Raw genomic sequence first — 14,099 nt, 5'->3', positions numbered from 1 at the left:
GTGAAGGCAAAAACACAAGTTCGCTCGTTCGTTCGTTCGTTCACAGGATGAAATGACATGTACTGGCGAGGAGAAGTCATTTGGACGACATTCTGAGAGTTGGCGAACGCATCATTTTCAAACCAAAAAAGTGATGCTGCTAAAGGAAGCAGCGAACACAGCGAAAGGGCGAATTGTATGCGAGTTGGCTAAAAGGGGTTTCAACGCGCCACAGGAAAAGCAAAGAAAGTCGGTGTCAAGTTGGAGCGGTGCGGCGCGGTCCCGTCCTCTACTGTTGCCTCAGCGCACTTCCTGTCTAACGAGCCTCACTTTTGTCGCGTCAACTTTTGCTCTTTGGCCGATAGCGGAGCTCATCGCTACTGGTTACAAAGGTTGTCCTACCTACCTAGTTCGCTAGCTAACGTGTTTCCTTCTTGTCTCTTGTCTTCTTTCTTCTCCCGCTGCTCTTCATGACCCAAAATCGACGGCGTAGCAACGCAACTCTTTTCAGCGCTCCCACCCCGACATTACGTGGCCACCTGCCCATCCCGGTGACGTCACTGAACCGCGCCGGAGTGGACCTGTTTCATTCAGAGCAAATACTGTACACTTCTAAAAATACACTCCAGTGAAGTCAACTTGAATTGAAATCCACTTAAGTGCAAATGTACCTGGACAGGTACTTGAGTGGTGTTTTCTTATGACATCTGAACATTGATCTGCTGTAGGAAAAGAAAAGGAAGAGCTTTCAAGTGAGGCTTTAATCTTTTCAAATCAACAGATGTTTTCTGGAAAAAGTGGAATGCGCCGACAAATATGGAAAATAAAAACATTTCTCGGACACAAACGCGCGCGTTTTCACGAAGGATGTGTCACAGAGCCAAGAAGATCGAGGAGGGCTTGAGTTGGCGTGATGACACCATTTGGACCTTGAGAGCTCAAATGGCCAACATCCATCCAAGTTGCACCTTGAAGACGAACGAGTCAGGATACGAGGGAAGTTTGACACTCCAAAAAACCACAGCACATGGATAGATAGTTTTTGCATATCGAGGGTTGCTCGCTTGCGTCACGTAGGACATGGCTTTGTTTGGGGGAAAAGTCATCACATGACACACAAGGAATGTTTCCAAACAGGTTCAGCACGCGCGCAGGTGCAGGTGTGTGTGTGTGTGTTTGCCGCAAGCATTTTGAGGGACCCTCATACTTGTTTCCAACAACGTGTGGCTTTTTGCACACTACGCTTACTACCGGGAGGCCGACCAAAATCAATCCCCATATTGGCCATTTGTTGTGGTTGCTGAATTTTCCCTCAGGTATTTTATCAGCAAATTTTTGTCCTCTCACTCGGAGTCAATTGTTTTTAAGGGTAATGCTGTAAAATGACTTAAATGACATTGAAGTGCTTTGGGATAGTTTGGGACATATTCACAAGAAGTCATAATCATTCAAAAGAATTAAAACCATTGCACAAGGGCGAAATAAAACTTGAGATTTTCTAGAGCTCAAAACGAGTTGGCAAACACACACACACACACACACACACGCACACGCACACATACACACAACACACACACACACAAAGTTCCAGAACACACTAGAGTGCCGCTGCGGAATGACTTTGCAGCGATGACTCGTCCTCGTGGCCTGACAAGTAACACACAAAGTAATATTTGATGGTAATCTTGAAATAGTGCGAGAAATAAAGTGCACGGAGGTGGTGGTGATGATGCTTGAAGGGTGATAGCACTTTTACTAAAGCGCTGTTGCTTTCGGGTTTGGACTCGCTGCTGCTGCCGCCGCCGCCGCCAGCGGCTCAGCTCAGTAGGGAATTTGGTTCTGGTAATATTGCAGCATATCGTAGGTTTTGCTCCTGGAGGGGCAGGAGGGAAAAAAACAACAACAACCCAAAATGGCTTCTTGTATCCTTAAAAAGTGACACTCAAAAAGTGAAAACGTCTTATTCAGCAGTTTAGCGTAACGCTCCGCTAGGTGTTAGCATTAGCCCTGCACGTACCTGCTACTGAGGAAGCAGCTTTGGATGACCTTGATGATAAACGCCGCCGCCTCTTTCTCGCTCATCTGAGGATTAAACCTGCCTCTGAGCGGGAGCAAAAGCACACCGTTCGTTTCCGTCCGCCAGTCGGCGTTGACAATTTGGCCACTCACTTGAGGAGCTTGATGGTCTGTCCTCGGAAGCAGGGCAGCCCCGTGTCCAGCATGAGCGTGACCAGCGACACCACCGCGTCCATGTAGGGACTGCGGGGCAGACGGCGGCCACATTGGAGACCCCGGACCGGACGGGACCGGACGGGCGTTTTCCTACCGAACGGCCAGGTAGCCTCGCACGCACATCTCCATGAACCACTTGAAGGGCGTGGCCTCCATCTTGCCACCCATGATCATCACCATTTCGTCCGTCAGCTTGATGTCGGGCTCCCAGCCCAGGTTGCCGCCCGGGGAGCTCTCAAACATGAAGCCAAAGTCTGCCCAGAGAAGATGATGGATAGACGGATCGCTGTGTTAGCGTAGCGACTGTTAGCACTTCTTTTGCTTTTGTCATTTACCGATGTGGATGAGGTGTCCCTTGCTGTCCAGCATGATGTTGCCGTTGTGTCTGTCTTTAATCTGCAGCAGGAAGAGCAGCAGGCTGTACGCCGCCATGCTACGGATGAAGTTGTAGCGAGCCTGCGGGAACCGGGAGACGGGTAAATGGAGACACGGGAGCGGGAAGATAAAGCGAGTGAAGTAAGGGCGCCACCTTCTGGAAGGCCAGCGTGGATTCGTCGCCGTATTGGTTGCGGAAGTAGTCGTACATGCCAAAGTCCGTCTGCCTGCCCAGCTGGTCGCGGGACTTGCAGTCCGGGATGCACTCGATCACGCCGCACTGAGGAGGCCCAAAGCGCCACGTTGCCCGCAGCCTGCTCGCGAGGAATAAAACGCCGAGTCGGAGGGAGACTCACCCCGGGAGCCGTGGCCACCACCCGGTAGGGGAAAACAAAAAGGTCCAGGCCCACCAACTGGAAGATGTTCTTGAAGAGTCCAATGATCTGCAGCGCCAGCATATCCTGCGCTCGAGAAAAAAAGAAATCAATGGCTTGGCACTGTTCCAAACGCAGCGCAAAAGCCAGGCTCACCTGCCGGCAGTCGTCGCCCACTTTGAAGATGGCCGCCTGCCAGCAGACTCGCCGCGCCGCATCCGGGTTGTCCCCGTCCTCGTCCAGCGAGTCGGACGGGCAGCGCAGGCCCTCGCGCTCCAGCTCGCTCACGCCGCAACGCTTCACTTTGAACTTGGCCAGGTAGGGAGCCTTGGCCGCGCTGCGGAGGAGGACGGACACATGGCGGCAAAGCACTACTTTTGTCAACTTCTGGACATGGTTTCTAAATGAAGCTCCCAAACTCCCTCCAACGTAAGAACTACTTTTGTCCAAATGAAGCTCACAGCAACAGTTCCAAAGCGCTTAGCATAATTAGCACTCAAGGGTTCCGACCTCTGCATGGGGGTTCCGGACTTGTAGTCGATGTCCAGGACGATGGCCTCGGGGTTACTGGGCAGGTAGCAGCCTAGCGCACACACACATTTTGCATTTCACTGTGACGGCGGCGGAGAAAGGTCTCAGGGTTAGCGCCATTGAGGTTACCTGCTTGAACTTTGATATCCGCCAGAGCCTTCAGACAACCCCGTTTCCGCTCCTCCCCTTTGGGGATTGGCCTGAAAGATCATGTGGTCACCTCAACATTGATTTTTAAAATCCTTTGGGCCAAAAACTGGCCACGGGTTTGCGTGCGCGTCCAGCGATGCTTTTGTTGACGAAGCTCGGGGCGCCGACTTACTTGATGATTGCCGACACGTTGGTGATCTTATTAAAGAAGTCAAACTCCCGCTGGTAGAAATCTTTGGCCGGACCCGACAGCGATCCCGTGATCTCCTCCACCATTTGCTCCAGCAGCTCACCGATGTCGGCTGAGCGGCCGATCGCGTCAAGAAGCCGGCCGGGACAGACGGGCAGGTCGTTTGTTTGAATTTAAAAAAACAAACAAAACGATTTGAGAACTCACGGTCCTTCTGGTGCGCCTCCTCGTCCATGAAGATGTTGGTCTTCATGTTCCAGATGAACTGGTGAGCCAGCAGCTGGGACTTCTGCGCGGCCCACAGGATGTACTCCCGCACGTAGCCCATCTGAGGTCAACAATTGTACAAGCGTCCCGATATTTTTGGAGCTGGCTGCGACTCCCGACGTGAATAAATACCTTATCGTAGCGCAGCGCTTGAACAATCTGCGGGATGTAGAACAAGATGGCGTCCTGAAGAGGGGGAGAAAAACAAGGAACAAAGAGAAAGAAGCATGGCGGGGGCGGGGCGGGCCGGTTCGGACTCGGCGGGGCAGGTCGGGCCGGGCCGGACTCACCGGAGGGAAGGAGCGCAGCACCTTGACGCCGTACTGCGCGGTGAGCGGGTGCGGCGGGTACATGCTGCTGAAGTAGGACAGGCCCGTGGGCGGGTCGGCGGGCGCCCAGCACAGGATGTGGCTCAGCTCCGGCGAGTCGGCGTCGATGGTGTGCCACGTGACCAGGAACTGCCACCGCGCGAAAACCAGGAGCGCTTGAGCGAAGCTGGCAGCCATTTTGAAGAAGAACAAAAAAAAAAGGGGGGCCTGACCTTAACGGCTTCCGGGACGTCGCTTACGGCGCCGGGGTCCAGACGCACCAGGCGGGTCACCTCGGCCGTGATGGCGTCGTTCTTGAACCTTCCAAGGAAGGCGCAGGTGTTGGCTGCGTTTTTTCTTGGGGGGGGGGTTGTTTTTGGGGGTGTGATTCGGAACGGCGCGAGCGCGCCGACCTGCTGGGCAGCTGCATGGCGAGGTAGGGCGCGATATTCCAGGCCAGGTTGACGTTGTCTTTCCACTGCTTCTCGGTCAGGCTGATGTATTTGGACCTCCAGTTGGCGATGCTGGTCTCCACCGACTGCTCGGTGGCGATGGCCAGCTCCTGAGCGCACAGCGGGTTGTACCACGTGCTCAGACGCTCGATCTCGCTCGCCTGGCCGCCAAAAGAGAGAAGACGGCGGGTTGGAGCCGGCCGGGGATGGGAACGGCCGGAGAAATCCACGGACGCTCACCAGCAAAGCCAACAAGAGCGTCCGGCGCTTCATGTAGTACTTGTGCAGCTGCGTTCCTCGGTTGCTCTTCTTGGACGCTCCTGCGAGGTACGGCGTCACGCCATCACTAAATGAGGCTTTCCACTTTGACTTCGGAAAACCCACCGGACTTCTTGGACGCGCTGGACATGCCGCTGGAAAGCGGGTACGTATTGATCCATCCCTGGCCGCTCTGCTGCGAGCGAGCGCTGGAGTCGATGCTGCCGCCGCCGCCGCCTCGCATGTCGGCGGCGTTCATCACCGACAAACTGTTGAGCGACGGGTCCTGGTTGTCTGGCCGGGAGCACACAAATGTGCGTTTAGTGCGCCACGGCAGAAACGGCACGACGGACGGCATCCACACGAGTGATGATGGAGATGTCGCCATGCCCGCCCTGAATCGCGCGGATCCCGGACTCGCCTGAGCAACATGAGCAATCTGCCCGGGGATTCCTTCACAAGTTTGTGTGGGGAGGGGAGGATTCAAGTCGTACTGGATTGGGAAAGGGCGGATGGATGGATGGACTGACTGACTGGATGATGAGGAGTCGTGCATCTCCACACAGGTGACACATTTGTGCTTCTTGTCCTCACGGCTACTCAAAGGCTTATAGAGAATCAAGAGAGGAAGTTGGAATGGAGAGCATCTTGGAGCAGCGCGCTGAGGGTTGAGCAAAGCATCAAATGTGCCACGCACGCACGCGAGCGCCCGCCCGCCCGCCCGTCACGCCACACATGCTCTCGCCGTCGAGGCCGAGGCTTACTTAAGATGGATATCGGAGAAGTGCTGGACACGATAAGTGATCCGAATATCCCGGCAGAGAGCGTGCTCGGGGCCGGGGTGGTGCCAAGCTCACCGGGGGGCACCAGGTGGCACGCCGCCAGGTACTTCTTGTCCGACAGGATGCCGGCGTAGAAACGGATGGCCACGCTGATGTCCTCGCGCAGGCGCTTGTCACCCTGGGTAGGAAACTTTGGAGACACGCTGCAGACGGAGCACAAGCTCAGCTTAACTCCCGCTCGGACACCCATTTTGGCTCGCAGCTCAAAATAAAAGAAAATAAAACATGCAAGTTGGGTCACTGCCACACTTGCTCGTGCGCGTACCTGAAGTAATCAAAGGCTGTGGAGTAGATCTTCTCTCTGAGGACGTTCTTGACAGTGGGGTTGGTGATGACGTCAGAGTGGAGCACGGCCAGGCCCAGCGTCAGCAGCCTGCAGAAAACAAAGACAGGAGGAATTAGAAAAAAAGAAATCAGCAAATGGCTGACCCCGTGAGTGCCAAAGCGCGAGTCGCACCTGAATCGAGGTCCGATGGCCGCGACGTGTCGGTTGAGGTTGCTTTTGGCCCCGCCCACGTTGAGCGAAAGCGAGCGCTGGAGCAAACTGCCGAAGATCTCCACCTGGTCGGCGCTGCAGTACTTGGCTATCTCGAACCTCTGCACCAAAAACTGGACGCAAAGCGCCAGGCCGAAGTGGGGAAAAGGTGAGTAGGGGAGGGGGGAGTTGACGCCGGCAGGCGGACCTCAATCCAGATGTGGTGGGGCGTGACGTCCGGCGGGCAGGGTACGGGTTGGCTCTCCTCGGACGCCGCCAGAGGGTCGGCCTCCTGCTGCGCGTCGGAGAATAAGCCCATCTTCAGCTCCACCGTCATCTGCCACGCTCCTGCCATCTCGCGCATGAACTGCAGAAAAAAAAGAAATGAGCACAAACGCAGTGCAAAGTGATGCTAAAAAAATGTTGCTTTCTTTTGGGTTACCGGTACTTCCACGCCAGCACGCCCGGCCAGCAGCCACTCCCAGCAGGCGACGGCCGTCTCCATGCCGTGCTCGCTGAACATCTTGAGAGGAGACCAGCAGAGGTGGTGCAGCAGCTGAGGGTCGCACTCTACGCACCAACATCGGCGGACGTCACAACACGAAGACGGACGGCGAAGCCGAGCCGAGCGAGCGAGCGAGACCGACCTTTGCTGCTGATGAGCAAGGCGGCCAGCTTGAACATGACCTCCGTGAAGCCTTCGGGCCGGGCCGAGTCCAGAGCCTCTGCCATCTGCTTGACCAGCAGCCGGCCCAGGTCCGGCTGGCCCCGCAGCGCCTGCGCAAAGTGGATCATGCCCGACACCTGCGGATGGGAAAGGAGGAGCTGTAGGCCTCGGCTTTGAACCAGAACGGGAGGGACGGCGCGCCGTGGGCCTGGGCTTTGAACCAGAACGGGAGGGACGGCGCGCCCACCTCTCCGGCGTATCGGTTCCTCAGATTGAGGGAGGCCATGAAGTTGGAGTAGTCCTTCTTCACGCACGCCGGCCTCTCCGTCAGCTGAGTGGACTGCGGGGGGACGAGCGGAACGCCGTCAAGTACCGAAACAAGCTAAAGCGGCAAAGCGAGCTATCGAGCTACCCCCAGCGCCGTGCTCTGCCGGTTGAAGCCGGCAAAGTGCAGGATGCTCTCGGTGGCCATGGCCAGGCCCGTGTGCTGCGACAGACCCGACACCCAGTTCTGGTGCTTGTTCAGGTACTCCTGCAGGTGGGATTTGGTGACGGACGGCGCCCACTTCATGGCCTCCTTCAGGATCTCCCCGCAGCGGGCGGCAAAGTCCTTCACGATGCTCTGCAAGCATCGCCAAATGTGGTGAGAATGTGCAGCCTGTCTTGACTTGATTTGGTTTGCCAAGTGGGAGGAGCTGACCTCTCTGGCCTCGTGAGTGTCGGGAACCGTGATCCTGTAGGGCGTGTCGGGAATGTCGTAGTACGGCTGGTCCTTGTGGATGTCCTGTGTTGGACAACATCATTCGTTCCATTTTCACAAGTGGGAAAAAGTAACACGTGACTTGGGCGGGGCCAACTTACGGCGCTGAGCGAGAGCGACAGGGTCTGCAGGATGTCCAGCATGGTCTTCAGCACGCGGCCGCTCCACAGCAGGTGAGGGAAGCTGAGAAAGCAGCCGCACCAGGACACGTGTGAGCGGACCGGGCCGGGCCGAGCGCCCGTGCGGTACTCACGTCTCGGCCAAACCGGACAAATATTTGTCGGCCACTCTGCGGATCCTCTTGTGGATGTGGTTGAAGTTGACCAGCAGGAACTGGGCGTGGCGCTCCAGCTCCTCCTCGTGCACTTTGGTTTTGGCCTGAAGGAGAACACCAGATGAAAGCCGCGCCCGGCGAGATGGGCCCACCGCCGGCCGTCGCCCGCTCCAGGCCTTCTGACTGTCTGCTGTATGCACACTTGCTCCATTTTTGCTCCTCTTATTTATGATGTTATTTGTTTATTTATTATTTATCCATCCATCCATCACTCTTATTTCTTCATTGTTTGTGCCTTCTTGTTGTTATTTTTTGGTGTTGTTTACTTGTATGTATATTGTGTTCTATGTCTTGTCACCGTGGGATAGTGGGAACGTCATTTCGATTTCTTTGTGTGTCTTGGCATGTGAAGAAATTGACAATAAAGCAGACTTTGACTTTTCTTACCTTCTCGATCATCATTTGCAGGAAGACCTCAAAGACTTTGTCGCTGACGGCCACCACGCACTGCATCATGCCTGCGGGCGGGAGGACGCTAACGTTCATGTTACGCAAGCTAACGTGGGGTGGGGGGGGTGTCGCTTGCTAAACGGCTCTTACCCGATTTGTCCTTCTGGATGGCCCGGTCCTCAAAGTAGCGGAACATGACCTGGAAACGTTCCGAGTCGGGCGAATTCAGCATCCTGATGGCAAGCGATTGTTATTTGGGCCACTTTTTCGGGTCTGCCGCAAAGTGCGCCCAGCCTAACCAAACCAACCTCATGTACTCCAGCCTGTAGACGGACAGCAGGTAGGTGGACATGGCAAAATCCAGCTTGTTGACCAGCGCGGCGCCCTCTGGCGGCGGGTCCAGCAGGTTGATGATGGTGCCGCGCAGCTCGTTGAGCTCCGCCTGGGACGGACGGAGATGGCGGGTCAGGCGACCGCAAGGCGCCGCTCGCTTGCGCCTTTGGAGCGTCGCCGCGGCGCTACCGGGGTGACCGTGTCGTTCTTGAGCGCCGAGTTGTACTGCAGCTCCGAGCGCAGCGGCTCGCCGCTCGGGAAGGTCAGCAGCGGCGATTTGGTGGCGATCTCGCACACGCCCTCGTACCACTCCTCGGGCCACAGACCTGTGGGGGCGCGGCGGCGAGTCAGACGGCGTCTTCCCAAGACAAATACGGGCAGACCGAGGCGCACCTGAGCCTTCCACGGCGAAGCCCATCACCACCGAGTAGAGCCAGAAGTCCCTGAAGAGCTTCTGCAGGCGCGGTTTGGCCTCCTTGATGGGCGCCAGCCTTTTGGTCAGCTGTTGGCACAGGCCAGCGTTTCAAGAGGCGGAGGAAGACGTTCCGACACGACGTTCCGGGCGGCGCTTACCACTGCGATGACGGGGATGAGGACGCCCAGGTTGCCGGCGCTGCTCGATGCCTGCGGCGCAAGAAAAGACGGCGCTCAAAACGCCAAGCGGAGGCCCGGTAAAAAGCAAAGAGGGCCGGGCCGGGCCGGGGCCGGGCAGACCTTGAGGGCCGGGCCTTTGTCGGCCGCCCGCTCGCTGGCCCGCTTGCCCTCCAGGCCCAGCTGCACAAAGAGCTCCAGCAGGTTGACCAGCAGCTCGTCCACCATCTGCTCGGCCTGCAGGTTGGCCGCGATGTTGCCCAGAGCGTTGATGACGGCCAGAGAGCAGTGCCTGCCGACGCCGCAATGCGGTTAACTGAAACAAAAACAAAGCCTCGCTCGCGGGCTCGACGAGGCCGACCTGTAGCCGTGGTCCTTGTAGTCCTTGGTGGAGTAGACCATGGAGCTGGCCTTGACGCTGATTTGCTGGAACAAATTCCACACCTCCTGGTAGATGTATTGCTGCAGGGGCACAGCGCGAGCGCCCGCGTCAGCATGTCAGCAAAGACGTGGCGGGCGGGCGGGACACTTGCGTTGCCCGTGATGACCATGCAGCCCAGCTGGTCCACGATCAGCACGTCCAGCTGCGACGGCGGCTGGCAAAACTTCTGCTGCAGGATCTGCAAGATGGGCTCCATCACGCGGGGCGTGTCCCGCAGGGCCACGGCGATGTGGCCCAGAGCCCGGATGGTGTGGTCCGGGATCAGGTGGGCGTCCCTGTGCCACACGCAGACGTGAGTGGGGACCCTCGGAAGGGGACAGACGACAGCCATTACTTGTCGTTCTCCTGCGAGATGTACAGACGGTTGGACAGGCTGGCCAGGAAGGCTTCCACGATGACGTTATCCATGGTCAGCCCCGCCTTCAGACACCTGAGGGCCGGGTCACACCAGGTCACGGTTGCACCCGCGCCCGCTCTGGGGTTTTTCTTTCTCCAGGTTTTTTCACCTGCAGATGTTGTCGATGGAGATGTCTCTCAGCTGCTCGTACATGGAGGGCTGACTCTTCTTGCTGGCCGAGTTGGCGCCGACGGTGGACTGGGAGTGCTCGTTGGTCACGTGGATTTTGATCTCGGCGCCTCCTTGAGCAACTCGCACACAGGAGGAGAAGCATGAGCCGAGCGAGTGGCGGGAGGCGGGAGGAGGTGGGGCTTACCCGCTGAGCACTGGCTGTGGTATTTGTAGAGCTTGACCAGGACGGGCGAGGGCACCACCAGGAAGTCCCTCAGCGACGCGGTGACCGAATGGGCCACCACCGGGAAACGCTCGCACAGGCGGCCCAAGCCCTGCGCCCGCACAAACGCGCCAAGATCAGAGCGGCGCTGCCGAGGGAGGGAGGCTAGGGAGGGAGGGAGGGAGCGAGCGCCACTGGTGACTCGCCTGCAAGCAGCAGATGAGGAGGGGCATGTGGGCGATGATGACTTTGCTGGAAGTCTTGGACTGCAGCTTCTCCGACAGCTTGCTGCAAAGGTTCTCGGCTCCTGCGGCGGCAGTGAAAGAAGATGAGGCGGCGCTGCCGGGCGGGCGGAGCTGGCGACGGAGGCTTCCACCTTGCTCCTCGGTGACGGCCCACACCATGAGGTCCACGCAGGCGGCGTTGGCCTGGCAGCGCAGCTTGAGCGGGCTCAGCTCGCTCTGCAGGTACTCCACGTCGTGCAGGATCCTCTGCAGCTCCGACTGGCTGCTGCTAAACTGCTCCAGCACAAAGTCGTGCACCTCCTTCACAAAGTCCGTCCGGAGGTCTTTTCACGCAGGGAAGGTGGGAGGGAGGGTCAAGCGGGGGAGGCCCACGGGACGAATCCAAAAAGAGGGCGGGACTGACCTTTCAGGTTGTACAGGGTGTCTCGGAGCATCTTGAAGATGGCCACGTAGAGCGGGTCACTGAAGCTTTTGTAGTACACGTGAAGACCGGGACTGGACTGCAACCAGAGCAGAGCCTGGCGAGTCAAATAATAGTCCCCGTGTTTTGGGACCAACGAGTCAAGCTGCCGTCTTACCGCCAAAAACCCGGCCAAGGTTTCGTCCAGCGACTTTAAAAAGGACTCTGAGACGATGTCTTCAACCTGGTGAAGGTGAAAACCAAGATGTGTCAAGATGGCGCGTTCAGGCGTGCGTGCCGTGCGCACCATCTGCAGGAGCTGCCGGAGCGTGTCCAGGGGCACGTGAAACTCTCCGCGGCTGCTGCCGGTGAAGAGAGGCGAGACGGAGAAGCTGGAACTGATGGTGGAGAAGTAGTAGTCCGGGTCCACGGAGCTCCCGTCGGGCAGGTACGAGCCTGCACAGAGGTCGGGCGTTCGGGTCGATCGGCTGCGTCGGTGGAGGAGCCGCGCTCACCTTCAAAGTACGGCGCCGAGGGCTCCGCCGGGGAGCTCGGGCTCAGCATTGTCCTCTCTGGACTGGCCTGAAAATAAATGAGCGTGAGAACGTCGGGCCCGTTGGAAGCTAGCTTGTCCAAAACAACTCAAGTCAAAATTTCTTGCTTTTGGGCAAATCATTTGCTGAAATCTTACTATGCATCCATCCGGCCAGCCGGCCGGCCAGCCGGCCAGCCAGCCAGCCAGCCTGCCGGCCAGCCAGCCAGCCAGCCAGCCAGCCAGCCAGCCAGCCAGCCAGCCAGCCAGCCAGCCGCTAACTCGCTAGCTCGCTAACTAGCTGCATTATCCATTCGTCGATGTCACGTTCTCACACTGACACATTTTTAACAAATCAAATGTTCCTGTCTTCTTGTTCTTCAGTCATACATTTGTCATTTCATTTATTTTTTTTTGTACCTGTTGAGACACGATGGATACGGAGGAGCCCTTGCACCTCAGGGTCTCCGGCGGACACACGGTGAGGAAGGAACTGGGCAGGATGGAGCGGAAGTCATTGAAGGAGCGCCGTCGCGCCGCCTCGCCGTCGTCGGCCGCCGACGGGGCGGCCGCAGCCGGCCGCGGGAACAGCTTGGACAGCAGCGGCTCGCTGGTGTTGCTGTAGCGGCCGAAGGCTCGCGCCACGCCCAGCAAGGTGGGCACCGTGTAGCGACACGTGTACTCCACGTAGGCGGGAGCTGAAAGCAAAACACAAAGTCAGCAAAACGGAGGCCGGCTGACGACGGGGAAGGTGCGTGGCGCACCTTTATCGTGAGACTGCGGGTTCTTGCATAGCTCCTGCAGGACTTGCATGACGTCCATGATGCTCTCCACAATCTGACGCCACAGTGACATCATCACACCACTATGACAAAACACTCACACATAGATACACGCACACACACCTGTCCACGCGAGGTTTCATCTCGCTGGGCGACGTCCGACAGCAGCGTCACGAAACAAAAGCTGAAGTTCTCGGCCACGGGAAGCGTTCCTACAGGAGTGGAGAAGGAAGTGCACGCGTGGTTGGTTACGTGCGCCGCAGGTCCCCCGTTGTGCAGAAGAAGGTCGGAAGACAAGCGGTGCGCCGATTTGACCTGGTCTTTTCCGTTGCGAGCCCTCCTCGATCCAATGAACTCGGGGAAGTCCTTTGAGCAGTCCCAGGAGGTAGGGCACGATGGCGTCTTTGTGCTGAGACGACAGCGCCGCTTTGAGAGCCCGCCCGGAATGAGCCGGCCGGTCCCGAGAGCGCCGTGCTCACCTGCAGGTTGGACTCCACCAGGAAGACGCCCAGGGCCAGCACGGCGTCCCGACGCCTCTCGTCCAGCTGGAAGACGCCTCGCACGTCCACGGGACACATACATTGCAGCTTTTGCACCTGCCGGTGCGACAACATGGGACACCATTTTGCACCACGGGACGTACATTGCGTCATCACGTCGAGATCTTCTCCTCTTGCTTCTGGGCTGTCTTGATGCAGCATTCGTCTGTTTGGGGGCTTTTAGATTCTTCTAGGTTACCCAGGTCTGTGTTTAGCCATCTTTTTAATGCTAGAAGTCTGACGTGGTAACATTTCAAAACAAGTCACATCTTGACTCTTGTTGACTTTCCACTTTGACCTTGGCCAGAAATTGCTGCATTTTTTTTCCCCCCTTCACTAAAATGATAGAAAATGATACTTCGAGAATGGAACGCTGAAAATGTAAATCAATTCATCCTTCACATACCGCCAAGTATGTCATGTAGGATTATCATCCATTGGCCGACTTCAGCTTAACACTAAGGCCACATTCGACCACTTACGACCTGGCTGATCGCCAATAAATTTCACCATGACCTCCTCTTGACTAAAATAATGTCACGTTGCTGACAGTAAGCCAAAAGGAGACACGATGACGTCACCCCCCCCCCGCGAGCGAGCGAGCGAACTCGCCTCGTCCGCTATGCAAGATGAACGCTTAGTTAGCCAGGATGCTAAGCGAAGTGCTAACCTTATCGAGCGGCGCCAGCCGGTGAGCCGCCAGCGAGCGAGCCAGCGACAGGACGGTGTTGAAGTAGAAGCCCCGGCTGCCCTCGACGTGGACAGCCATGTTTACACTTTGCGACTTTAAAGCAGCAGCAATACCAAGAGCAGCTGAAGCATCTTTCGCTTTTTTTGCCTCAAACAAAATGACGCGACGACATGTACGGCGAGAGCGCAGGTCCAAAACCGCCAAGGCAGGAAAAAGCAGCACCACACAC

General features: G+C 57.2%; 1 protein-coding gene across 3 annotated transcripts; it reads right to left on the bottom strand.

The window, feature by feature from the left end:
- Positions 1-721: 721 nt before the first annotated feature.
- On the bottom strand, positions 722-14,048 carry pi4kaa (phosphatidylinositol 4-kinase, catalytic, alpha a). 3 transcript variants are annotated; one of them, XM_037266087.1, is made up of 53 exons: positions 13,850-14,048; positions 13,120-13,236; positions 12,956-13,049; positions 12,764-12,852; positions 12,623-12,695; positions 12,279-12,556; positions 11,842-11,908; positions 11,634-11,782; positions 11,505-11,570; positions 11,330-11,426; positions 11,058-11,249; positions 10,888-10,988; positions 10,664-10,793; positions 10,457-10,595; positions 10,285-10,380; positions 10,042-10,225; positions 9,870-9,970; positions 9,632-9,800; positions 9,491-9,541; positions 9,311-9,419; positions 9,107-9,243; positions 8,893-9,026; positions 8,735-8,817; positions 8,582-8,652; positions 8,114-8,238; positions 7,962-8,043; positions 7,801-7,884; positions 7,513-7,722; positions 7,348-7,440; positions 7,081-7,237; positions 6,876-7,003; positions 6,642-6,800; positions 6,416-6,567; positions 6,224-6,331; positions 5,881-6,101; positions 5,243-5,410; positions 5,099-5,178; positions 4,820-5,019; positions 4,640-4,727; positions 4,389-4,556; positions 4,231-4,284; positions 4,039-4,159; positions 3,814-3,943; positions 3,621-3,691; positions 3,471-3,543; positions 3,117-3,297; positions 2,943-3,047; positions 2,741-2,866; positions 2,547-2,667; positions 2,306-2,465; positions 2,149-2,238; positions 1,997-2,080; positions 722-1,852 (listed from the first exon to the last, which is right to left on the bottom strand). In XM_037266087.1, the coding sequence occupies exons 1-53, from the start codon at positions 13,946-13,948 to the stop codon at positions 1,801-1,803; spliced, it is 6,417 nt and encodes a 2,138-aa protein (XP_037121982.1). In that variant the 5' UTR covers positions 13,949-14,048; the 3' UTR covers positions 722-1,800. The 3 variants fall into 3 exon arrangements, with proteins under 3 accessions (XP_037121982.1, XP_037121983.1, XP_037121984.1); XM_037266088.1 differs by having other exon boundaries at positions 10,457-10,589; XM_037266089.1 differs by having other exon boundaries at positions 5,974-6,101; positions 10,457-10,589.
- Between the last annotated feature and the right edge of the window lie 51 nt (positions 14,049-14,099).

Source organism: Syngnathus acus, chromosome 12 (assembly GCF_901709675.1).
Source record: "Syngnathus acus chromosome 12, fSynAcu1.2, whole genome shotgun sequence".
NCBI lineage: Eukaryota > Metazoa > Chordata > Actinopteri > Syngnathiformes > Syngnathidae > Syngnathus > Syngnathus acus.
Note: the sequence above shows the minus strand (reverse complement) of the source record. Positions and strands in the feature narration are given on the sequence as shown.

What these genes read in the sequence shown, in the direction of transcription:
- pi4kaa (XM_037266087.1), bottom strand. Translation starts at nt 13,948, where the DNA reads ATGGCTGTCCACGTCGAGGGCAGCCGGGGCTTCTACTTCAACACCGTC. An exon ending in TTCTCCGATATCCATCTTAA is followed by an intron (nt 5,411 to 5,880) that starts GTAAGCCTCGGC and finishes GCTCCCGGCCAG; the next exon opens with ACAACCAGGACCCGTCGCTC. An exon ending in TGGGCGACGACTGCCGGCAG is followed by an intron (nt 3,048 to 3,116) that starts GTGAGCCTGGCT and finishes TCTCGAGCGCAG; the next exon opens with GATATGCTGGCGCTGCAGAT.